Consider the following 27,107-nt stretch of genomic DNA (forward strand, 5'->3'; position numbering starts at 1 on the left):
AGTTCCCCCCTCCATGGCTGCTGGCCATGTGGCCTTGGTGGGTCATGCTGCTCCATGGCCATGCTGCTGGGTGGCTGCATCATCGCTCATGCTGCTCAAGTGTGAATCCTCTCAGTGGGGATTTTCCGTTGTTACTGGCACTGGACAAGACATCTCAAAGGACTTGAGGGTTTCATTGCCAAGTGAAAATCTGACTTAGGCATCTAAGAATGGGCTCCATGGGGTGGCATTCCTAACTGCAGCAATGGGCTTTTTACTGAAGGTGAAAAATAAATGTAATTCATTAGAGAGACAGGGCAGCATGGAAGAGGAGTAGCACTGGAAGACAGTAAAATATCCCAAGACAGCACTGGCACTGCTCACAGTCCTCAACAAGAAAAGGATAAAGATGAACTCCTGGAAAAAGAGGCATACACAGTAGAACAAAACAGACAGCGTCCTTTGCACTCAGTCTCCCAATCTTGTAGCCTCTAATATGTTGCTTTATGAAAAATCAACACACACACTTTTCTTTTTTTTTTAAGAAACCAAACCAAACCACAAACGGTGAAGAAGTTGCTTTTAAAGTTCATCTGTAAAAAGAAGTCTGAAAGGGGACTTTCAGTTTTGCTCAGATGAGAAAAAACAGACAACTCACCACTCCAGCCACAGAAACACAAACAGTTCACAGTAACTCATGAATGAGCTAAACATGCCAGTAAAACAAGGATATAAAATAAGTCTAGTCACGGTGACTCATTGTAGTGTTATGTATCTTTTTCTCTAAGACCCTTGCACACTTGACAGGCATTGTGCCTTAGGTGTAAGCATCACATTATTTTCACCTTTGCCTGTACTGTCAAATTCTACATAAGAACAGGTCACCCTCAGCCTGGATTATAGGAAAGATATAGGCTCTTGCTGCTGTGATTCAGCAATTTGATGTTTTCATGTCTACTTCAAGATGAAGTCATTCATTCTCATCGGCTATTTCCCTCCAGTAATTATAAAGGGTGACTAGAGTATTTCAAGTAAGAGGTTAATATCTACCTCGTTGATACCTCTCCTGAAGCTAACACCTACTTTACGACTTCATAGTCATCTGTATCACATAGCATGAGTTATCACCTTAGCAGTGCTTTCCTTGGGTTGTCCTTTGCTGCAGTTGTTGAGGGTTGGTCATCATTTGGCAGTGTGAGGCTCCACTCTGTGCACACACTCCTGCTCATGAGGTCCTGGAACCCTGGGGGCAGGGTGAAGCACCAGCCATGAAGACTTTGCTGAAATGTGAGCTGTCTGAACATGACCCCTCATGGGCCTGGCAAAACCACAAGGGCATTAGAAGCTATGATTAATCCAAGGTTGGACCGATTTGTGGTCTGGTCTCTGGCATGGAGCTGTTACCTTAGCGGCAATTCTCTGGATTTGGAGACCACTGCAGTGCCTAGTTTGGCCAAGTAGAATGACCATCACAGAAGAGGCTTGCTACAGCTTTGCACCTACAGACATGCCTGCTCCTGTTGATATTTGGCTTTTATACAAATGGTGCCTGCCTGCCTTTCCCTGGCGTGCCACTGACAGGCTGGCTATGAAAACGGAAGTGGCTGGATCTATCACATCAGTCAGAAAGACTGTTATTTGTACTTTCCTTCTCCCTGGTATCTCATCCCTTGATCTACCCAGAGAACAAATCCTATCACTACATGGTTCCCTAACCACTCAGAAAGGGTTTTAGCGACTAGTACTAAAATACCTAGTGAATAATCATAATGATACTTTGACAGCTTCGACTCCCCCCTCTCTAAGGGCATAAAAGAACTTCACAAATGTGCAGGGACTCAGACTGTCTCGGATAAGGTCCTGCATCCTGTGGTAAGAAATGAACCACCTGATTCTATTTTGCAGGTGACATCCCTAATGAGAAAACAACTCAAGCTCTGTCGATATTATAAGAACGTTTGTTGTTTTATTCTTTTTGGTGGGTACAAAAACCACAGTTTCTTACACAGAACAAGATTATAAATAATATCTGTAACATGAGTGACCCGTAGTCTCTTTTGATTCTACACTGCAGACTGATGACGTACTCTAAACATTTTATCATTTTGTTTCTTGTATTAGACAGATGCAAATTTGTGGAACACAGAATGATGGAACAGAATGAAGGTAACAGCAAACAAGAGGATGACCAACAACTTTTATAAAAAAAAAGTCTCTGAATTTTATTACAGTGATGGCATTTTATATCAATTATTGCAATGAATTGTTCCCTAAGATGGTTAGAAAACAGAATTGTGTTGTCCTCTACCGAATTTACATCAGTTAAAAAGCAAGCATGTTTCAATATTCCTCTTTTTTCAAAGAAAATGTAAATAATTTCTTTATTTTTTTCACAGGATTTACATACTTATTATTTTCTTATCACAGTTTAGTGATTCATTTCTGCAGCTGGACAGCTGAGTATTCTTCCATTGTATATATTTATGTTCTGGAGACACAGGTTAGCATGTTCATTGACTTCTATAGTTATTTTTCTCTCCTTGTCAAGACAAAGACCAAAATGTTGTCCTTTCTGAGCATGTTCTTCACAGTTTAATGCGCTAAATTGGCAAGTCTTATTAGTTTTAAGTCCACTCAAGTGAATTTTGTTGCTGTTAATACACCCTTCCCAGCCCCCTCCCCCCAACAAAACTAAATTATGAATTTTCCTGATATAAAATCTGAGTTTGGGTTTCCGAGCTGAGCTCATGCACACATTGTTGCTGATGATGTCTGGCGCATTTGGACGTACTTCCCTTTCTCAGCCAAATTATTAGTTCATCAATGACACTCCCATGTCGTTACAGTCTGTGCTGTGTTCCCATCAGTCACCAACACAGTTTGATTAAGGCACTCAATTATTTTTTTGGTTTTTATGGTAGGTCCGATGCAATTACAGCCAATCCTGAACTTTGTCTAATTGCAGTTCCAGTATGCATGGCCTTCGGGCAGTCGGGAGTCAATACGCGTCCGTTCTCTCCCACACTCCCTGTGATCGATAATCTGGCTTTGTTTCTTATGGCTTCAGAAAAGGTAAGCTAGGTTTGAAAAAAAAAGGAGAAAAGAGGAAAGTGTTACAATAACTCTGTTCTTCAACATACCAGGACACAGCAAACACCAAAATACTAAATTTTAGACATCTGCATTTTTTCATGTTAACATTAAAATAATAATCATCATAAATATAACACATAGCATTTAAGTCTACTAGGGGAAAAAAGACTAGCAATTCTGAGGGTAAATTTCATTACAATAAATCATTGATTTAAATATAAAATCTAAATTTGATCAAGAAATTAACAGAAGAGGCAATACCTTCATCTAAACTGCTTCAAGCTACTTTTATATACAGTGAAATGAGAATCAAGACCTTTTATGAATCTGAAAGCATTAGCATCTGTGAATAAAGTCATGCATAGGTGTTTCTAGGCTTAGACCTTCAACTAGGAATGTCATGATAAAATATAACTACTGAAATTTTTTTATAAATTGCAATAGCTGTATCAGGAATCTTTGTGATAACTCTATGGATCAAATCTATAGAAATTATTACTTCTTTTCACAATGCACATACTTCGTAAATCTGAGAACTGTCCTGAATTCTGTTTTCATACATATATTTTCCTACAATTAGCAAAGGTGGGAACTTTCAAAGGAAATGTAGTTTACTGAGAGAAAATAAAATTTTCTATAGTTTTCTACATTAGGTCTTAGTTTTCCACAAGAAGGTTTACATTTTTGTTACCTCAAAATTTTACTTTCAGGTAAATCAGAACAAAATATCTCATTTAGGGACTAATTGACTCAAGTAAAAATTTTGGATTTGTTAAAAAATATTGTGGTTATGCCACCTAACTTTAGTCATCCAAAAATCAGTAACCTAATCTAAAAGAGCTCTCATGTGATGATAGGAAAAGCCAAGATGACCAGACTAAATGATTTTCAGATGACTAAAATCAGGGGAAATATCTAAGGTCAACCAATGCAGCAAGGACACCGGGAACAACAGGCACCCAAACTACACTATGTTGAAACAGGTTTCAAAGATACCATGTTAAGATATTAATTAGTGGGGAAATCTGATTTCTAGCTATCAGAAACTATAGTCTATGCAACTAACTCATGGAATTGTTGTGCAGGGATGCAATCTGAAATACCAATTGGAAAAAGAGAGACAGGAGGGTGTATTCACATAGGAGCAAAGGGATGACAAACATCATTAAATCATTTTATTTGCATTATTACTGATCTCTGCATTTAGAACTTTGTCCCTCTGAGCCCGGTTTCTCCTTCTGAGGTAGCAGTGAAATCCTGAGCTGATATTTGATATGCCGATGTTAATTTTATATATGAGTGTGTGCGTATAGGGTTGAGGGAGATTGCTTAAAACTCCCAAACGTTTCCACTGTTGCTGGGTGCACTTCTATGAAAATGCACCAGTCTAATATTGCATTATCAGTAGGTCCTTCAAAAGAGAGGCCTTGAAAGTACAGCTGCTGTTGTGGCACAGCCACAACTTGGATTTAAAAGCAACTTTCCAAATCAATTACCCTAAAACCCTCAACCCTCACAAGCAGACGAATTCAGGAAAAGATCTCAGGTTCCAGAGGTTGTTATAGCATTCCCCTTACACTGAAAAACCTTGGCTTTGATAATCATCAACTGCAATGTCCAAAGTCACTCATTGAAAAGTTTCCCTGCTGCCACAGTACTCTGTGACACAGACTGTTACCGAATATATCTTGACCTAATTCAACAGCTAGGTATAAAAAGAAAGAGGCAATAAGGGAGTGGGGACCTGGGCCCATAGAGTACCAAAAACCTCAACTACTCCCCAGCAGCAAATAAAAATCCCTGCATTTGCAAAGCACAGACACAACGCAATGTGGTGTAGCTCCACATAGTGCATGTCCAGAGTCCCACTGCAAATGGATGTCGAGGACTGGTAACTGCCTGCAGAAACACACAGAACATGTTTTGGTCAATGGCAAGAAAAACCAAAAGTGCTTTAGTTTTGGGGAGAGATGAGAGTCCAAACCAGATCAGAATGCAAACTTGGGTGGAAAAGGGACAGCTCACTCCAGATGTGCTAAATTTCCAAGAAAGTCATCATTATGTGCCAGCATCTCTCTGTCACTTTGATCAGCTATCTGTCCATGGCCAGTCAGGGTTTGCCACTGGTAAATCTGAGACAGAATTCAGCTTTACATGGGTTATATGAGTTATATATGACTGTGGTTTTGTAGCTCAGTCTATATAGCTTTCTGGCCATTGACAACACATTCAGGACAGAAAGACAGTAAAAAGGGATCCACCAAAAAAAAAAAATCAGATGAGAATAACAAACAATTTCTCAGCAGCCTTCCACAGAATAACAGAAAAAGCTGCAATAAAACATCTCTCTCATGGCAGAGATCAACAACAGCTCAGCAACACACCACGGAAACAACCCAGACACTTAACAGTTAAGTCAGGAGGAGCAGGTCAAACTTGTACTCGGGAAGGTGTCATAAAGTCAAGTAACCAGGTAAACTTCTATTCTAAATTTAAAAATATGCCATAAGTAAAAAAAAAAAAAAAACAACAGGCTAATACTCTGCTTAACTGTGCTGTCAAAATTTCAGATTTGTGGCTTGGTTGCAGAAACAGTTTCAGGAGAGGCTGGGATGAGAGGGAAAAGTCTTGCATTTGCTGTGAATATTACCCAAATAGTGAAAGTCTCTTTGTGGTAAGCGTATGTAGTTAATAGTGATAACATATTTTCAAATTTGTCATTAGTTTTGACTAAATTAGTTGTGGAATTAATTACATGAAAACACTGACTGCTATATTCTTATTGGGAAATGGGAATTTACGAAACTGATATCTTCAGTCTATATAATACAAATATCCTAGCCTGTGTGGGTTCTTCCATGGTTCAGGCTCCCCCGGTACTGGGTCACATAGAGTTGTCTTTGGCACAAGTATTTAATATGAATTTTTAATGAATCTGTCCATCTTGAATATGAAATTGGAAGTATACAAGTTAAAATAAGTGCATTACATATTTACTGAGCCATCCTGTAGCACTTCAACTTTTTTGGTAATTAATTTAATAATTTTTTCATTGCTTTTTGTGGGCAAATTTCTTAATTACAAAAAGCAGCATGGGAGGGGAGAGCAAGAGAAGGCAGCTGAACTGGAAGCTTGTTCATGAGCTTTATGGCCCACTAAGACGGCCATGGAGAGGCGGTGGTAGCAGCTGGCTGGTTATGGGGACAATCTCTTTGAAAGCCTGTGGGTCTGGAGAGGGGAACTCAGCAGGGCTTTTCCCTAGAGCAGCTGGAGGCTGTTAGGCTCAGCACTGTTTTCAAGGCATCAGCTCAACTAATGTACTAAAGGCTTACTACTGATACACAGCAATGGAAAACTGCCTCCCAGGGGAAGAGGAAGAGATTGTTCCCTCCTTCGAGCAAACTTCCTTCCCTGCCTTTGGCAGACACTGTCATCCCCGCTGGACATCTTTCATCCCACATATACAGACTAGTCCTGTACCATATAGACTAGTCTGCGCATACAGAACAGTCCTACATTTTAATCTTCTGCCTCACAGGCTGGTGAATTTCCTTGAGACAACTCACTTTTGACTGGATTGAACTAAAAGAAAAAATGAATATTAATTGTCAAGAGGGTTATGTAAGCTATTTTGTATTAGTTCAAAACATATACTATTAAAACTATTTGATGTTAGCTTCAAAAGTCAGTGTGTTGGTTACTCATGCAAGTTAGAACCATCACGCATCTTTCCATATTAGCAAGTTTTAGTCCCAATACAATCCGTTTACTCCTTGGATCGATAAACATATCAAAGATTTTGAAATGCATGACAGGCATATTTCAGTGTTGTGGGCACTGCACCGCTGCCAGCTGACACGTGTTTCTGACTGGCAGGTCGATGACCAGATGGCACAGTCACCTTGCACAGAGCATAGCACACGGGTCACCCCTCGCTGCCTGTTTGGTTAGGGTGGCCAGGAGAGGACAACTGGACCTTGGCACTCTTCCACATGTAAGCATAAGTGTTTTTATAAGAATGTCACATGCTGAAATTTCTGAGGGAAGTATTATGGCAAATAAGTAGAATAAGAATTTCAGAACTCTATAAATATTTGCTCAAAATCCTAGTTATTTCTATTTTTTTTTTGGTGTGAACTTTTAAATGTCTGCACCCTAAAATGTTTTTAAGAGATTATCAGTTTTGACTGACCCAAACATGAATTTTCAATAAAATAAAAGGCGATGTGGGCTTTTTTTTTTTTTTTTTTTTTTTTCCCTATAAGAATTCATCTCTGTGTTACAAGAATTCTCACAAAAATCCAAACTTTAGAGAAAGGTACTTAAGATCCTTCCTTAAAAAATAAAACTCAGTTAGCCCTACTTTTTATTTCAAGAAAACAGTGAGGCTAAAATAAATTTTTACAGGATAATCATAGTATTTGTTGCACTGGAATCACAGAGCTGGGTGGGAACTGGGGATTGTCAAGTCATGCCATGTTTAGCATGCTAAGCCAGTTTGGGTCAGGTCAGTATTTGAATGAAAGCTTTGGGTTTTTTGTTTTCTTTCTATAAGACTATGTTTTGGATGCATTGCACCCTGTAAACTTGATAAGGAATATGTTTTCTGTGACTCTTACTTTTATACCAGCCTGGGGACACTCTCAGTTACGGGCACAATTTACTGAAGAATTTAAAGGAAAAAGATCTCTTCATCTGCATTTTGCACAATTACTTGCACAGGATTATTGCTTTTTAAGACCCTTATTACTGAAAGTAGACAGTGAACTTGGGAGATTAACATTAGTCCTGATTCCCAGTTCACAGTAATGAACACTGGCCTGTACTCTTGGAGCCTCCCTGACACCTACTATGCCTCACATTTTCACTAGTGAACTAAGTGCACAACTAAGACTTTTTATTTAGACATTTTTTTTTTCCCCTGGGGAAATTAGGCAGCTCTGTTACAATTAAAATATACCCAGGGTCATGACTCCTTTTACAACAAGGAACAAAAGAAAACTACACAGTGACAGTATGTTTGGGACAGTTTCCCAGCCAGCGTACACCAAGCCCCCGCCCTCGCCCCCCGAGAACCCACCTATTCCTTGCAGCGCTCCAGCTACCATGCTCAAACACCATTCTCTGCTCACTCTGTGTCTGCTCTGTACTGTATGGTTCGATATTGTACCGGCTGTGCCTTTAGACTGTAAGCTCCTCGGGACAGGGACCTGTTATGCGTTTGGCACACTTCACCTATTGTACAGCGCCGTGTACTCCAGCGCTATATAAATAATAAATAAAAAATGATAATTGTATCTCCAGTTGTTTCCTCTTTAAGTTTTTCTAGGTGGCAACATAAATATTATATTCTTCATCTCCTTTCCCTAAACTTTTGTTTCTCACTTCTACTACAGGGATGGCTCAGTGATTTCAGGAAAATGTAGCTCAAGCTTTTTGTTAACAGAAGAGACATGTGGCTTGCTATTTCCAAGGTAGCACAAAAGGGCAGGGTCCTAGCTGCACCTTCACTTAGGAAGCAGCCAGTATAGCTTGGGAGCTATGTAAAAATTATGTTTAGAAACTTTATTGCTGCTACAAGCCACTTCCAAAGATCAGAGAGCTGATCTGACTAATGATTAGTTGGCAAGATAATCACTGCACAGATGAGAACAAGTACATTAGTAAACCATCCCTGCATGCCTGCTCAGGGAAACTGTGCAGGATGGAGCTCGGTAACATCAGCAGTTCGGTCTCCAAAATCACTGCATGAACAATTAAAATACACTAGTCCTGAGCTAGGTAAGGGGGTACATTACTGAAAGCTGAGGATGATAATCAAGGTCTATTCACCGGTTAGTGACTTTTTGTGGTTATTATAGTGGGCAAAGGTTGACCTGTAGCATGATATTGTGAAAAAAATGCCAGACAATTAGCATAAAACATGTATCAAAGGGAGGGTGAAGGAATAAGATGGGGAGGAAGGAGAGAAGGTAAAACAACATTTAGACTTCTTGTAACAGTGCCTTGACTTCCGTTAGGTTAACTATGGTTCAGTGATGTTGCCTATCCTAAATCTTTATTATAATGAAACCCCAGTGAGGGCCAAAATCGAATAATAAAGGTTTACAGCAATTTGTCGCTAGTAGAGTGCAAATCTTTAGGAAAATAGATTGGCCAATCAAGTAATTAAACATTGGTCCTCTGACTATATATTTTACAATTCCAAAGAGTTGTCATCTCCCAACTGATTTAACAACATTGAGTTGTTAAAAATGTATTTAATGTATTTTTTATGTTAAAAGTTCCTTGCAATGCAGATGTCTATTAGCAACATAGAATAGTATACTGTACATCTGCAGCAAAAAAAACTGAACCACTTTGCACTGAAGTTTTCCAAAATATGAAGCTCTGTTCAGAAGCAAGCACCACTAGACAAACGTCACAACATTGCGTTACAAGATGCATCACCCACTCACTGTAGTAGGCCCTAAGTCCTACCCCTAAATTTTAATACTTTCGGTTCCATATACGTTGTAACCTTCTCTATAAGTTGCTAAATTCTGGGTATTCTGCGAGGAAGTTGGGTTAAAAGTCTGTGCACTCTTTGCCACCTTCATTCGTTTCGCCTCTGCCCTGGACTTGTAACAGAACTCTATCAAAGCCACCAGCATTGCCAAGCCCAAGCCTCCAACCAGAATGTAGAAGACTCCAGCAACGTTGCTGAGACTCAAGGCACTCGTCTTGTCCTGGGGAAACAGAAACGACACAGTTAACCCTGGAAAACAGACCCCCAGGAGCACAAGCTACATGTTAAAACATTGGAAATAGAAATAAATAACAAGGTTTAGCTGAAATTATATGACAGTTGCTTACATACTTCTCAAAAAATTTGACCTATCTGGATCTATAAAATATGTTTTACATGACTAGTTTTCCTGATTGGCATTAAAAAATGTAAGTATATTGCCAACATATCAGGATGTCATTGCTTGCTTAGTGCAAAGCATTACTTCCACTAAGTGGAGAATTAAACAATGACATGTCTAGCTCTCTTTAGGGAACATTTTAGCGCTATATGAAACTGCATTTATGTAAAGCTCTTTAAAAGCCTTGGAATCCAGAGATTCATTTACATCAGACAAGACTCTGCTTGATCTTTACAAAAACAGTAATTGTACTTGTGGTAGGCATTGCTGTTAATTTAAAAGATCCATACTAAGTTTCTGATACTTAAATGGCAGGTGAAAATAACATCTGAAGCTTAACTTATTTACTGGAACAAACACTTCCTTTGAAAGTGCACACTGTACCATACACATCATGATATATTTGCCTCTTACCGATTACTGTATTTTGTTTGTATTTTATTATAGATATAGTTCTGGAACACACCCATGGACTACTAAGGCTCAGTAACAGTACAATTTTAAATAGCAATTTATGAAATCTTACACATTATTCATGATTTAGACAACAGTGAGAATTTCCTTTAGCAAATTATTAAATATATACCATTTTATAAAATATCATGTTCTTGAACATATTTTTGTAAATAACTATTCTACATTTCTCTATAATTCACTGCTTAGTTATGAATCGTATTTTTTAAATCTGAAATCCATGTGCATTTTAGCACAGTTCTAAAGGAACTCTCTCAGGATTGACTTCCACATACTACATTGTGCACCTTAAGATACTTAAAAAGCTTTATTCTTATGCAGACTATATAATCTCTACCTAAAGTAAGGAGAGTACTTAACTTCCAATTGTAATCTCTATGAAATTTTAACTCACAAAGAATGTAAAATATTTGGATGTTTAATTTAAAGAGGCACTATTTAATGTGCCATCAGTAGATTAGCACAGTAACATTTCCCATGGATGTACAGAGGTGTCTAGGGCTTATAGCCGGGCTCTGCTTTGTCTGTGTCTCTTTAGCTGGCTCAGAGGACTCTGAATATCTTGGAGGTGACTCTGTTTCTTTGGTGGCAGGACTGAGAAAGACCTGACCTAACGCACATGGTGAGGCTTCCTCAGCTCTCCCAGGTGCTCTGCCATCCTCTTAACTGGTTTTCACTCTCTTCTCCCAAGCACTTGCCAGAAAAAAACAAAACGTGTTGCAAGTTTGTTTCCCAGGCCAATTTTACCTGCTGTACATCTGGGTACCTCTCAGGGCTCTCAGGCAGCAAGCGGCTGCTGCCCATCACGCTTTCCTTTAGCTCTGGAGAGCACAGGCTGGCAAGGAGACAGGCACTATGAAGTGACTTCAGACTCCCCAAATACAGGGCTGGCACTGACTGTGGTGCTTCCCTGTGGTGCAAATACCTGTGTTTGACCCCAAATACAGAGAAATACAGAAGGCTCCACTCCCTGGGGCTGTCAGGATTACTGTTTGGGAATGGATTAGGGTAAACACTGGAAGCTGTAGAAAGCTATTAATTATCAAAGCCTTTCACTTCAAAGCTCAAGTTAAGTCTTCCTTGGCTCCTTAAGGAGCAAGGGACCTTCCCAAAGGCAGCGAGGCACAGTCACCCTGGGCAGTGATGAAAGGCAATCCCTCCTGCTGGCATTTCTCCTCTTCAGAAAACCGCTGAGGGAGGCCAGCTCAGAAAGAAGGAGGCATGAAATGATATTTCCTAAATAGTCCATCCCCCTCTAGGCAGGAAGGAGACAACTAGCCTAACCTGCCTCCCTCAAACCCAAAAAGCTGCCCTGTAACTCTTCATCAGATGTCCTGAATATGTAGGATGATGTCTGGTGATTTGTATCACCGAAGACTTTAAAAATCAATAGTGCTTCTTTAAATTAAAGCATGATCCCCATCAAGATGGGGTGAAACTGATTTGTTCCATGTCTACAGCTACTTATTTCTAAGTCATTTTGTTTATTACTTCCTCTACTGCTTTGTGAACACGATAGTAGGTCCCGAACTGCAGCGACTGACCTTACTTCCAGAGTCCTTGGGTCCACATTCACCTTTATCGTACCACCATTTGTTTTTCAGCTTGTCTAAGACGCCTGCCTCACTGAGTTTCAAAACGGCAAGGTTTACAGGAGTTCTTCACGTGGAAAATAACATAAATAACATTATATATGTTATTTTATGTTATTCAAGTAAAACTACATAGAATCGCATTGCAAAGTGACAGAGCAGAGGCCACAGTGGTTGCTATGTCATGTACTGTTGGCCCAGGTTTAGAGACAGACATATGACCGGGACCTGCTCCATCGCTTTAGGTAACAGGCACATACTGCTGGGGAAGATTTGTAAATAAATAGTATGCAATTACTGTGAACCCAAAACTATTGGCTTAGACATATTAACAACATACCCTTCAGAGACATATATAATACAATTGGATATACAACTTAAGAAACATATTCATTTGTGTTCCTTGCTTTCAATCTATTTTTAGTTTGTATACATACAAACTAATAATATTACTTGGGTATAGCTATTTCATTTACTGCCCTCAAAATTATCCTGGCAAGAGAAAGCTGATGCTTCCTGCAGTTTGCTGCCCACAACCACTCGGCACAGATCTGTAATCAGGAGGAGCTCTGCATGCAGAGAACTTGGGGGGAGAGCTGCGATGCCCTTATCCTCAGCTAAGAAGAACATGACAGTCAATGTTTCATTTTCATTTCCTGGTTCAATGTTATTTTCAAATTCAAAGTTTCTCCTTAAATCTCACTTATTCACATAAGTTATTCAAGGGTCCCAGGCTGATGATAAGTTACTACTTGGAATATTTTCTCTTACTAGTGGCATTTGCTGTGTGTGATGTAACAGAGTTTAACGTTGAGATGGAACCTAATCTAATGCCTCAAAGTCATGAACCACTATGGGTTTCCACTGAAGTTACTTAAACTCAGTGAATAATCTGAGATTATGTTAATGCCTCACTTCATGCAGTTGTATGAGTTTTTCTTCTAAAAACCTATGAAATTATTAACAGACTTATTTTATGTACTTTCCATTTCGAATCACCGATTGTCCAATTCTTACTGTGGTAGGCATATGGACATCTATTTATGTGCAGGTGTGTGTGAAAATACAATATATATCAGAGAGGGAGGCAGATAAACAGAAATGGCATGTGATAAATAGCCTTCTGATGATGTTACATGATGTGGGACCTGACCCTCATGTGCCAGCACATGCCTATGTGAAAATTAATCTCTCATAATATGCCATAATCTATTCATTGCTAAAATGTTAATCCATTAATCCAAGGTTTAACAAATAAGTAACCAGTGCAAGCATTAATAAGGATGGTGTAACTGAACCTAGTAAAATAGTTACTAAGAAACAGAAAAGTTTAACTGGTTTAATTGGAAATTCCCAAATGCTTATATATTAATATGCTTGTGCATGTTTGTACATATATATATTTAATACAAAAATAACTGCTCCTGAACCTCATATGCTACTTGTAGCTTTAAGGATCCTGTCTGCTCATACATTCTGATTACTCCTTGTATATATACATAAAGAGGTGGGATTCACCTCAGTTTATTCACCCATAAGTTGAGCCCCAAGCATTGGCTGTCTGTCTAGGCCTCCCTGCAGTTAAGGGAAAAAGACAGGTACCTCCAGCAGATGGGCTTAGATATCAGTTTTAACAAAGGATGAAGCATGCTGTTGAGATGCCCATCTCTTCCCGTTTACTACTCAGGAAGCTTTGGTGTCTCAGAGAAAAGTCAATTTTTGACAGCGACAGTTGGGTGAGAGGACGCCCAGGTACTCTCAAGTGATCCATTTCACTAAAGGAAATGCTTCATCCATTCTCCAAATGCCACACATATAATGCATATGGAATATACTGCTTCTAGAGCAGGAAGTGCCTATTTCTTGATCTTTTCCAGTATTCAAACTTACATTTTGTCTTCAGGCTCCTGGCAGCAGGTTGTGCAGGTTGATAGTGGAATATGAGTGTCTCACAGCTGTGAAATGAGTGGGAAGCAGTTTGGGATGTTGGCAAGTTGCCTGTCAATACGATCCTCTGTTTGCTTCAAGTGCAAAATAATTAATATTATTTGGATAGCTGTCATCTGTAACATGTCATGCATTAGCCCAAAGCCACATTTCTGTGTTCCTAAATCCCAGCAGTGTAACAGGGCTGGTTATGACAAAAATAAGGGACATGCAAGTACTGTTCTTGCATGGAAAATCAGAAGCCTGTGGAGTTGTTGCAGATTAAACTGATTAAAATGCTAATTAGGACTTGATATGAACTATCAAGACCAGCAACAATCTGGGACAAATCAGAAAACAGATGACTCCCAGTCCTTTGCTTGTTTGCTTTTTTTTTTCTTTCCCAGCACTAACAGTTTAAGTATATAAAGCCTGATACAGGCAGGGATTTTCTCTTCTTTGCTGCTGTAGTTCCTTTAATATCAGCCTTTCTGCACTGTCTCTGTGAGGAAGCTCTCCAGTTTTCCTTTGGGAAAAGCAACCAATTTCATGCTTAAAATCACCACACTATTCTCAATATATAACCAAACACAATGGCAATGGCCAGCAGAGATGAGGCAATTCCCACTTGGCATTGAAATACAGCCAGTGATGTGTCTGAGGCCAGGCCTTTGTTTCTGCTCTCCACTATTTTTGCTGAAATACTTCCTGAATCAAGGTGCTGCACAAGCTTGGGGAAACCTGTCCTCTGCTCCTCACCTTGCCTGTCGCAGTGAGGCCACATGAATGAGACACGACGTGTCCTTTACATCTCTCCTCAGACAGTCCCAGCTGTGGTGATGGAGAAACACTCTGAGCTAAATTTAAACTTAAATTTTAAAATATTTTAAACTTTAAAATATTTTACACTTTCAGAACAGGATTTTTGTCCCACTTTAAATCAGTCAGCTGCAATGGGAAATGTACATGGTCCAGTAAGAGAAGACTGGACTGAGGGGCTGCAGGGTGGAACAGGAAGATTTTTGCTTACACTTTCAGAATAGCAACATATATATCAGTTCGCAATCACAGTAAGTGATGCAGGAGTAGTGAATTTTCCTGTATTTTAGGGTTTTTATTTATTTTTAATTTTAGTAGGAGGTTTTTAACAGTTCCCATAGGAGATGAATGTCCAGATCACCTCGGCTTTCAGGGCAAGTTGCTTATCCAGGCATCTTTCCATTCTTTGAAAATATCCTCACTTGGATCACTTTGACCATGTCAGCCACCAACTCAGAGAATACAACTTGTTACTACACTGCTTATGCAATCAGTTGGTGAATAGTCCCATTGCTATTAAAGGAAGCAGAAGCTAAAAATCAGTATGATCTGCAGTATATGAGCAAGAGCTATGTACTTAAGTCATATACAGAGGATACAACAGGATTTGGAATTATATTTCCCATCAAGTTCAGTCTTGTATGTATTACGATGGAAAATGACTATAGATTTTTTTTTTTCCAAGTTGTTCAGTGATTCTTGAATTACTAATTTTGGGCTAAATCTTCAACTAGAATAAACTGGCAGAGTTTGTGAAAATCAGTGTAGTTTTTCCAATGTATAGCTGCCAAGAATCTCCTTTGTTATACATAAACAAGATCCATCTGCCTTGAATTTATGGAAAGATAATATATGAGACATAATTACTAAAATTGCCCTTTATATATGGAGAAGAATTTGTCCCATGTAGCCACACCACAAAACTGTTATGTGACAGCACAGGAGACCATGTTCTTCACTCAATGCTGAAGTTAGTGGTGGCACAGCCCAACTTTGGTGCAGGGACACTGTTTCTATCTTTTCATCTCATTCTCAGGCGTTGTACCTCCTTTCTCAGCTTCTTACTCATTTTCTCCTATCCAGTCATCAATCACTTGCTTTTGGAAGGGCTGGTTTTTAAGAGCCTCAGGCTGGATCTTGTGCCAGCAACATCAGCAAAATCACAGCATTTTAAAATGGCATTAATGAAGTTCTGAGTTAGTTGTGTTCATGACAATGAATGGGTATTTATAGCATTTAAATTACAATACTTGGTGATTCTGAAACCCATACAGAATTTTGGTAGACAGAGGTTTTAAAAATGCAATCACGAGTATGCTTTAGGAGCATTTTCATTATCCACTCATGGCTGAGCCATTAATTAAGTGTAAGGTCAGTCTCATCTGCTGAATGAAAAACGAGGGCCAGCATGTTCTCCTGAGGGCTGCCAGCAGAGACTGGAGGAGAGCTCCATCAGCACAGCTTCTTCCACTCGCAATTTTATAGAAACAACAGAGCAGAGTGGCAGAAACTGTGTTTAAATACCTTCCCATTCATCACATGGATGTGATATGGCATACAGTTAAGATCTGAGGTGATAATTTCAAAAGCACTCAAATGGCTTGAGGACCTCAGTTTTACCTTCAAACATGACTTAATTACTGAGGTCACTAAACCACTAGGTTCACACAGGGCAGCTCTCTGAACTGTCCTTTTGAATTTTGGAAGATTGTTCCTTAAAGGGAACAACAAATGGAGAGATTAGAGATCACCTTCTGAGGGCACAGAATGGAGGTAGGAGAAATCTTGTTTTACAGAGGAACACAAGCCTTTGCAGAATGGCTGAGATCTCATTAAACTCCCTGATTCCTATAGTTCTCTGTCTATCATGCAGGGTTATTCTGGGTCTAGACTCTCATATTCTGACTAGTGAATCTCAAATAGTAACAGCACAGCTATCAGTCAAGTCTCAGGTGCTGTATTTCTTCCAGGAGAAGGATATTCTTATTCTCGTTCATGACAGTAGGAAGCCCTGTAATTTGGACTGGAGCTGCTAACAAATCTCAGGGTTTTTTCTTTTTAAATTCATACAATGAAAAGAAGTATTACCTAGGGATGCTTAAGAGCTTAGTTCAGGACTTGTTGGTAGCCATCAGGTTTACAACAACAGTGCGTGCTGTCCTGGTTATTCCACTAATGATCATTTGCTAGCATATAAAAAGAAATTATTTAGAGTTCCATTAATTCAGTAGAAAGGGTCTTATTGGTTTCAGTTGATCAGATCCTACAAGACTGTTCCTGAATAAGGAAATGGATTTTGTAGATGATAAATGGTTAACTGGCACTTTGAGGAGTCAGAGTGGCTGTAGTTTAAACAAGACCAGATGCTGCTGCAGTGCAGGATTTGAGAAGCGTGGTAGTGCCCGCTCATCTCTGCTGAACGCGGGCAGTGCAGGCACACGACAGACCTGGGCCTTCCCAGGAGCGCCTGTACTGCCTGCTCACTCAGCTGTGCCTGGGAAGAAGTGCGGCAAGAAACAGGCCTGAGACCAGATGAATGCTCCTAGGGCCACAGGTTGAGCTCCATCATGTTCTCCATCCTTTGCTAACGCTGTCTTGCCCACCACATTTTCTATTGCATTCTGAACTGCCTGCATCACCTATTGTTCCCTTTCATTGGCAGTGTGCTCCTTCCTCCCTCCTGCATTCATGTGTCCTCTCTGTTTCTCCATGGACTGCACTTCTTGTGTTTCTTTTCTACTTTTTCCCCAAATCCTTTTCCTGTCACTTGCCATCATGCCAAACTTGCTCCTTCAGCACTTCCAGACATTTCTCTGGTGAAACCTTGCCCATCCCTCTACCATGAGCTGCTCTCCTTTTTCTGCTTCATGACTCAGTGGCTGGAAATCAGGGAAAATAAGTTAAATGCATCCTTGGTTTGCCACCTAGCTTTTATCTCACCTTTCATCCACAAGGGGTTTGTGAGGAGTGTAACCTAAGAAAATGGAGATGCTTTAATGATGTGACTCCCTGCTTATGACATTTAAAAAAACTGAATAAACACCCCTCCACAAGAATGCAAAAGTTCAGGCTTGGATGGAGTGTATAAGAGTAGCAACACTGGACATTTATGGTTCACTTGTCAGCTTTCTTATAAGAAGCTGGTGTCTTGCAGGTCGTGTCTTGTCTTGTCTTACACTTGCAGGTAAGTGCTATCAGGCCTAATATGCCTAAGCACTTTGGAAGAGAAAATAGAGACCATTTTTGAAACTGTGAAAGCTGGCAAGCACAGTGGTAGGGGAAATCAGGTAGAGCAGCAGGATCAAAGGCAACGTGAAGAGGATTAGGAGACCAGTTCCGGGTGAGTGCAGAGCAGCCCAAGGGATGGTCCCTGAGGCCAGGACATAGCATGAAAGAGCAGGAGGGCTAAACAAGGAAAGAAAATAGTAAGAAAAAATATAGGGAGGCAACTGTAAAGGAAGCTACACAAGCTGTGTATGACACATCAGTCAAATGTAATCATCTATATCTGACTAGCTCTGTGCCTGCAGTTACCTGTGCAGCATTCTCTTATATATTGTTCACACACAAGCACATAAATAAATATTATTACATGCTGCCTGGCATGGAAGTGTTATTTTTAAGATCTTCATCCTCCCCTACTTCACCATCTTCCGCTTCCACATCTTGGTTTCTTTTCAGCAAAATGCAGTCTCCCAAAAGGAAGCTGAGAGGAGGCAAGGAAGTATTTGTACCGGCCATATGGAAGATATGGAAATGCAGGAAGAATAAACAGCTGTCATCACCTCAGCATAAATTCAGCCTAAAATTCCTGTCTGATAAAGTCTGCCTAGGGAACCACCATGGATTGCAGTTTGCTGCTAAGATATCAGGAAATGTCCGTGTGAAGTTATTTTAGCTGAAATTTGTCCTCCTGTTTTGGATACTCATGTGAAAATTGTAATTTGTACCAGTATTGTTTGTGTGAATAGTGGATCCCTGAGTCTGGACCATGCACTAGATTACCGCTAGGAAGTAGTCACACTGATTTGCACCCTTTTCCTCTACTGTCACTGGAAAATATTTTGGGTAGTACCACATAGTAGAAAAGAAGTCTGTGCTGGTATTTGCTCCTGAAGATTTCAAACTGCTTGTTCACAAGAACAAACTTGGAAAAGGCTCATCACGATTTCAGAAGACACAGGTGTCTGAAAACTGGTGATAGATCTCATAACAGAGACTGTTTATGAGTTCCCCTTGGGGTGCTTAAACAAATGCAAATATTTTTGCTTTGACAGTAATTGCATACACCTAGATTTCAACTGCAGGTACCAGAAGTGCTGTGCTACTGGTGAAGCTGTTTCATCGCAGGTAAAACCCCAGCAGATGCACCAATTACTTTACATACTGTTTACCCGCTTTTGGTGACATTGAGGCTAACCTTGGAGTCACCTCCCCCGCTGCCACACTCTCCTTTGTCGTACCACCATTTGTTTTTCAATTTGTCCAAGAGGCCTTGTTCATTCAGTTTTAAAACTGCGAGGTTAACAGCATTTCTTGAAACGATAAAACATATTTTGTAAGAAACTGCACAGCTGTTAAGATGTTAGAAGGAATGAGGACTTAAGCTGTTTATAAGCTTGATCCACACACTAAATAAACCTCTCATTTCCATATTTCAAAGCCTTGGCAGCACACATAATTGTAGTTACTTTAAAATGTGAAAAATGTGTTTCCAGTGAAGAAATTATTTTCAGAATGGCTTGGATTTTAACAAAAAAATTCTATCAACCAACCAAAATTATTTTTGCAAATTGATGACAAAACTCTACCGGAATTATAAACAATTTACACAGATTTATTTGAATCTATATTTAGAATATGTTTAATGTGTACATTTAGAATACGTTTAGAATACGTTTAGTGTGGGCCCAGGCTGATATTTCAAGCAGATGGAAAAATGTATTCCTGTATAATAAAGAGCCAAGATCCAGATGCCTATGCTAGACGCTGCTAGCCACCGTGTCACATACAGCTTTGACGTATAGCACTTCAGAGTGGTCCTGCACAAGCTATGGGCTAGAGCTCCAGAAACAGGCAGTGTGAGGCAAAGATGAAGAAGAGCACTAACAGCTTGCACGCTGACTATGATGCTGTCTAGAGTAAATAGAAAACAATGCACAAAGAGATGCCTGGAGTCCTGCCCGTTTGAAGCTTCATCACCTGCTGCGGGTACATCCGTACATTTGGGATGCAGGTTCTAGAGTCCTGCTCCCTTTGCACAGAGGCTGAGCTGAAATCCAAGACCTGGGGTCTAGCTTAGTGCTGTGACTCCAGGGATCAACCTGCTATCCTGGGAGAGCGGCCTGTCTCCCAGCCTGAAGGGTACCTGCGCTGGGGGGATGAAGGTGGCTGCAGAGAGCATCCTTTCTGGGGAAAAACCTGGGGACAGTGCAGCCAAACAGAAGCTCAAGCACTGGGAAGACCCAACCCCGCCCATTCACGGAGTGCTGAGATACAAGCAGGCATTCGAGATGTCCTGAGGACTTTTCCGCAGAGGATTTATACACGCTTGCAAGAAAGATGAATTCTGTATTTCTATCAGCACAGCAGTGTAGGCACAACAGACTGAAAGAGTCTCCATCCCATGTCTCTCATCCCATGTTTAAGTGCTCTTTTTTCAGATGAGGGAAATACCTGAGAGGGACTTTGGATCTGTATAGGCAGAAAAGGGCTGCCAACATGAAGGCTAAAGCACAGAATCACTGCAGCTGTATGAACTCAAGGCTGCTGGGAGTGCACTGAAACTCAGGCAAGAAAGGAACACAGCTGTTCCTAGGATAGGGGTGCTTCTGTGCATGCTCACAGATCATCCTTCAGGTGTCCGGAGAGTATTGATTGGATGGCAGAGGGTAGGCAGTATAGATTACTATACAAACCCAAATGTAAGGCACTTGGGTTTACGACAAGAACTACAGTCAGTATATGACATTTTAAAATCAGTTGATAACGAATCTACCAAGGCATTTATGCAGCCTTCATCACTTCCTGTGGAACCTCTGCATTTGTTCAAATGTATGACTTCCTGTCTTTATTCCTAAGATCATCAACAGTCACATATCCTAATGGTACATAACTATAGCAATCCTTACTCATAATTCATAATAATAAACTTTCCTCTTCCTCTTTTAATGTTCAGAGGTCCCTAGGGCATCCATGCCTATCAGATGTACACTCTTTCTGGTGGGTGTCTGCCCAGGCTTGCTTATGGATCTGCAGATGCATGTGGAGGAGTAGCCTCATATCCTTGAAGAATCATTCATGTCCAAAGGGAGAGAAATATCAGTGAGGTGCCAGTAGCTTAACTACTGCTTTTCAGGGACAACATGCAGTTGAGAAAGATGGAGTTTCTCTCTCCATGTAGTGAAGATCTGTCTTAGGGCTGAGTGGAATTTGGCAAGTGCTATGTCTGTCAATGGCATCTTCCCCATCATGAGAGGATGCAACACCTTCAAAGCACTTGAAGAAGGCTTGGGGAAGAGAGATCCTCTGGTGGCAGGGCTCCACCAGATCTTATGGCACTAGAAGCCACTGGGGCTTGTGATTCACCCTCTGCAGAAATGGCTGGTCTCTGGTCCCTGGGGTCCCTTCTGGTCTTAGAATGGGAATTTTTCTCTCAGTCACTAGGAGAGACGTCTTCTTGGCAGACAGGTATAGACAATGTTATTTCACAGCTTATGGAGCATTCCTTACAATATTGGCCCATTTGTGGGACAAATGTCAGCTTCAAGACAACTTCACTGTCCTCTGTGAGCCCCTGCTGGAACCGTGACAGGACTTTCCTGGCTGGTCATGAAGTTTGAAAACTGCTTGTGTGTAGATCTGACTTTACCTGGCTTCACTGTAGTTACATTTATATGAGATTTTCAATACAGATAAAGTAATTGCTTGTCTGTCCCTGAAGGTGAAAATGAGAACTGTAGGCTGCAGTGGGAGTGATAACAGACTGCTCTTTGTGGATAAAGCTTTAAGGGGAATTTAGCAGCCAGGCTGACAAATGTGATTTTGTATAAGTGCTCTAATTATGGTCCACATTCCAGAGGGAGAGGAGCAATTGCAAAATTGGAATGAAATTGTTCATTTGTCCCTTTTGTTCTTCGAAGCAATTGCTTTTGAACCAGTCATATTTACTACAGATTTTTCCTACTCAGCTTTTAGTTACAAAGCCTATGCTTTTGGCCCGTTTGTCCCATTCAGAAAGGTAACTGTGTGGCCAGCCTTGCCACTTTACAAATTTTGAGCACACTAAATGCAAATTTTACCTCCATAAGGACATTGGGACTGAGCCACAGGTGAAAGATGATCTGAGAAACACTATTTCTTTGACGCTGAGCAACATTACTTATTCTGAAAAGGGCTTAGATATATAGTTTGAGCCTGCTGTCTACAAAGTCAATGTCAAACTCCCTTCAACAGTCACTAAACCAATTTAATGCTGTGATGTCTAATTGTCACACTGGGTAGTGACAACATAAACAGTTGCTTTGACACTGCTACAGATGCTGGTAGGAGTGATCACTCCACAAAAAATGAAATGTATCTCAAGGAATATCACTAACTCTCAATTCAATGAGCCACTTAAGCACAGTCTTATTTTAAAGCAGATGGGAAGCCCTATGAATCAGTCTATCTGTACAAGACTCTTCATGCTATTTCGCCTAAGCTGTAGTCTCTCAAGTATGAACAGTAAAGCTCATTGAATTAGACAAAATCCTTATGCTAAAATTCTTAGAAATCTTTATCTTATCTTGGATGAAGATGCTACCTGGTACCTTACAACTTTTTTTTTTTTCCAGCTTTTCAAGTTAATGTCTAATTAGACCTTTTATCTGGAAATTCTAAGATGAATAATAAACAACCAGGTGATTTTTTTTGACAACTAATATAAGTTTTCATGTTTAATTTCCATGTTGAAGGGAAAGAGCTTTCTCGCTTACCCAGTGTTCAAATTTATCGTTCAAAGAAGTAAAGATTATAAATGAAAATTTTCCCAGTCATGTAGAGAAGCTGCAGCTGGTTGATAGTAATCCTAGAGTAATAAATAAACAAATGAAACCCATTCATGAGAGGGTTATTTAGCTGGGTTATTAGCCATATCCATAGACAGTTTCACAGCACAATAGAGAAATGGAAATAAAAAGGATGAAGAAGTAAATGTGGATTTTAGCTGCAATCATTGCTCTGATATTAAACCGTACTGTTTATAAATGTAACACATTATTGTCCTCATCATGTCTAGTAGGCCATGTAAAACCAGGTTAGTTTCACACTGCTTCTTTCTCTGTTGCTTTGTTATCCAGGTCCACCTCAACATGTGGAAACAAATAATTTCCTTCTGGTCAGCAAAACACAGAGAACCTTTGCTCAGCACTGCTGTATTTCCCACATAAATATAACTGAGATCCTAATAGGTGCAATGGTGACTAGATTGAAAATTATATACCTGAGAGCTCAGTGCCAGGCTAGATCACTCCTACTCATCCTAGACAGTGCTTAATTCTGCCACAGAGGAAGGCATTTCAAAGCTTTGGTATCTGTGGCAGAAACTGTTCTTTCACCATTAAAAAGTAGAGCTGTATCCTCAATACCACACTTAGTCAAATTTTCCACTCAAGAACAATGTATTCCTCAATAAAGGAATTGAAATCTTTGCAAGACTAAGAGTATAATAGTAGAAAGCAGGCAAGTGCTTTAATATTTGACCCTTAATCCTCGTTATCATTACACAATCCTGCCCTTTCCATTACTCAGAAGAAAATGGAGTCCTTGCATGCAATGGTCCAGCCACTTCAGCCAAAACTGCAACCCTTGCATTGCACTGATACCTCGCTTCACAGTTACTTGAGTGCATGGACAGTGATTTGAATGTGTGGATCACAGCTCTTCTTAAGCTGCCTATAGAATTACAGTATGAAAAAATTCACAATAATGAAATAACTCTCACTCATTTAAAATAACTTTCCATCTTCCCATAGTAACAAGCAGTTTTAAACTTTAATCAGTCTCACTTCTTTTTTAAAGAGCCCACTTGTGCCAACTGCAGATATGCCTTTTGCAGTTCAGCAAAAGATAGATCTGCACAGACAGATGACAGTGTAACCACCCAGTCCCTTGCCAGATAACATCTATGACTCCAGACAGCAATAACTCACCTGCTACCCAAAAGAACCGCAATAGGGTGGCTTGCCCAAAGCTCAGGGAAGCAAGCAAGAGGTCTGCTTTGACTTCCAGTGAGTTTGGGTCACAGCAATGGTCAGCAGATAAACCATCCATTGGACTTCAGTCCGTACAAAGCAGCGAGGCAGGCATTCAACAAATGAACCAAACACTAAGGCATACAACACCGTGGGATGTAGCAATTACATGCTCAACCACAGCAGCAGCATTTCCAAGGCTGATAGAGATACACAAAGTTCTCTACACCACAAGGAAAAGAGGCCCAGGTTGGAGACCACAGCAGTCAACATCATGAGCACTGCTGGAAATCTGAGAGAGCCAGGGGGGAACAATGCAGCATGGGGCAGTAAATTTTGCCTAATGCAACACTTTAATCACCAATTTCCAGGCAGCAACTCAGCATCTCTAAGAAACCAGAAACTAAAACATTAAATGCATGCTGCATGGTAAGATCAAGCCTGTGTGAGCAGAATACTGCGCAGAGCTTGAATACATGCAACAGGCAGAAAAGGCTCTCTCCAGCCTGGCTAGACTTGAATAAGTATCCACAGTTTCAGACACAGCTGCTTTTTGTCTAAATCTTTCAGCTCCCAGAATCTCTGGATGCACAGCAGTTCATGGGATGGGTGGGAAGCACCACCCATCAGAACTGCTCAGCACCATCCATGAATGCAATTCAGAGGAGACAGCCTTGGCCTGAGCACACGTAGCAAAGGAGATCTCCTCCATGAAGTCAGGTCTTAGAATATCTGTTTCTGAATACTTAATGGCAGAAAAGCACCGGCAGGTCCCTAAGTACTCATTACAACAAAGGCAAGATCTCTGCTGGGAGCATTTAATAACAATCTTTTAAGCCACTGGTAGAGTTTTGCCAGGAAAACTTAAATGTCTTAGCTATTTAAACAGCTGTGACATTTTCCTGAATCCCTTTCTGAACTTAAGTCTTATAAATTCTGTGTAACGGGCACATTAGATAGGAAAATATGTCCCTGAATCCTGGGCAGACTCTTGGTGAAATTCTGCCATTATCTTTACAGACGGCGGCACTGTTGTTTCACTGCTTAGCATTGGGGATGTTGTTCACTTGAAATAATGAACAAGCAGGATGTGCAAAAATAACATGACTCACTAATGAGACTCTACACACACAGAGACAGCTTTGTTTCAGCTGCAGCCGTATTGCGCAGCGTATCATCCTAGAACTGCTGGTGTCACCGCTGCAGTTACTGAGGCCGAACAGAGACCCTGAGACCCTAAAAGGCTTTTCACAAATCCTTCCCACAAGGATCTGAAAGCCTCAGAAATCGCTCAGTCACTTAGAAGTTACACTTGGCAAAGAGATGCCACCTCTGTTTAACCTTAGGTTCTCTGAATGTAAAGCAAACCTCAAAGAGCACCCGAATGTTAAATGATGAATACCTAGGTGGGCCATACATGATGTATGGACCAACTGGCAAAATATAGGGAATTGTTTTTCACTCCAGTACGATCTATGACTACTTGTCATGTAAGTTTGTTTTATACATATTCCTACAAATGCCAGGAAAGAAGTGGGAATCAGCAAACTACTACACAATGGGAAGCGGAGCCGTGGACGTGGTGGTGCACCCGCAGGAGCTCACGGAAGGAACAAGCTTTCCCAAGACCACCATATCACAGCCACCGACATGTCAGCAATTGATGACCCGTCCCAAACAACTCAAAGCTTGTTTTCTTCCTCGCACTTTGGATGTCCCTCCCTGCAGCTACCTGCCAATGCAGCCATCTCCCTGACATGCCCCTCAGCGTTCCTGGCACAGGCTGGAGGGGACCCTCCCTTGGGACAAGGCAGAGAGAGAGACTGGTGAAGCCAAGTTCAGTGACCTTATTTTAGTGATGTGAATCATAGTTATTCTCTCATGATCTAATCTGTATCCAACCCAGGTGCCTTGGGAAGAGGAGGCCACAGCTGCCCAAGAGCCTCCCCTTCCCATACAGCCTAGTGCTTTTTGGACGCAGCTGAGGATCTGTCTCAGACATACTTAACAAAACACAAGTGGATGCATTTTTACAGCTTGTTCATATCATCTCTTTGTCATTTGTCCGTCTCAACCTCTTCAAATGATTTTGAACAGGAAAAATTAAAACACAGCCATACCAAGCAAAAAATTAAAACCTGCCCATCTTCTGAGCTGATAATTTTAACCATGTTTTGAAAAGTGCTGATGGCAGAATGTAACATGAAACAAATGCAGCACAGTTTAAGGGTGTTTGACAGTTCATAAAGAGAAATTAAGTGTAAAGCTGCATGGCACTGGCTGAATATGTTTAATAAATTAGGAATGAAACAAGCACTTGTTAATGAGGAAGATGTAGCCAAAGCTTACATCATTCTATACTCAGAAGGCTTGAAGGATCAATAATGCAAATATTACAAAACAGAGCTAATGCAAAAGCATTTTTACAAGGAAAGCAACTTAAATTTTAACGAAAAAGAGCCAACTTTGAAATAATGCTTTTTTAAAACACATTCAAAAATTCATAGGAATAATTTCTGTACCAGGATTTATAAAGGTTTGCATGGCGTAATGCTATTTGTTTGAAAAAAATGTGTTCAAATACTGAAGCGCAGCACATATCAAGACATTTTCACATGTAGGTGATAGTTCAAACAAAACAGAGTCTGTGGCACTTGTTCTGATAGCTTGCACAGCATTTATATTAAATAGAGAACTACTAGTATTCAAGCTGTGAGTCTTCACAACAACACTAGCTCTTCTGCAGTGGGTCTCCTAGGCTTTCCTGCAAAACTCTTCCATTGCTATATGCATGCTTATTGGAGAAAAGATGTGACCAGCTATCTCAGTTGAGTGCCTAGGCCCAGCTGGGGATACACCAGGACAGTGGGTGCCTCTTGAATTCCATCTTGCAAAATCCACATGCCCCTGAGGAACTGACTGGCCTGTAGAAATCCAAAAGTCTTGCAAAAAAGCTATGAGCAGGTCGTGTGCTGCATTAGAAGATAATACCATTTTCAAAGGTTATTTAAGAATCACCTGCCCAATTGCATTTAAAAATCCTCTTCCAGAAAAATGGCTCAAAATATTATACAAACACTAAT

General features: G+C 40.4%; 1 protein-coding gene across 2 annotated transcripts in view; it reads right to left on the reverse strand.

The window, feature by feature from the left end:
- Positions 1-2,891: 2,891 nt before the first annotated feature.
- Positions 2,892-27,107, reverse strand: part of GRIA4 (glutamate ionotropic receptor AMPA type subunit 4) — a gene marked incomplete at its 3' end in the record, with an annotated part of 226,870 nt that continues 202,654 nt past the window's right edge. The window contains exons 14-16 of one of the 2 annotated variants that reach the window (XM_082066008.1): positions 11,999-12,113; positions 9,666-9,800; positions 2,892-3,056 (exon numbers count right to left, since the gene is read on the reverse strand). In XM_082066008.1, coding sequence (XP_081922134.1) covers positions 2,892-3,056; positions 9,666-9,800; positions 11,999-12,113 — 415 coding nt within the window. Of the gene's footprint in view, positions 3,057-9,665; positions 9,801-11,998; positions 12,114-19,211; positions 19,327-27,107 lie in introns of both variants that reach the window. The other variant, XM_082066009.1, reaches the window with a different exon arrangement.

Source organism: Streptopelia decaocto (genome assembly GCF_964273445.1).
Source record: "Streptopelia decaocto genome assembly, chromosome: 1".
NCBI lineage: Eukaryota > Metazoa > Chordata > Aves > Columbiformes > Columbidae > Streptopelia > Streptopelia decaocto.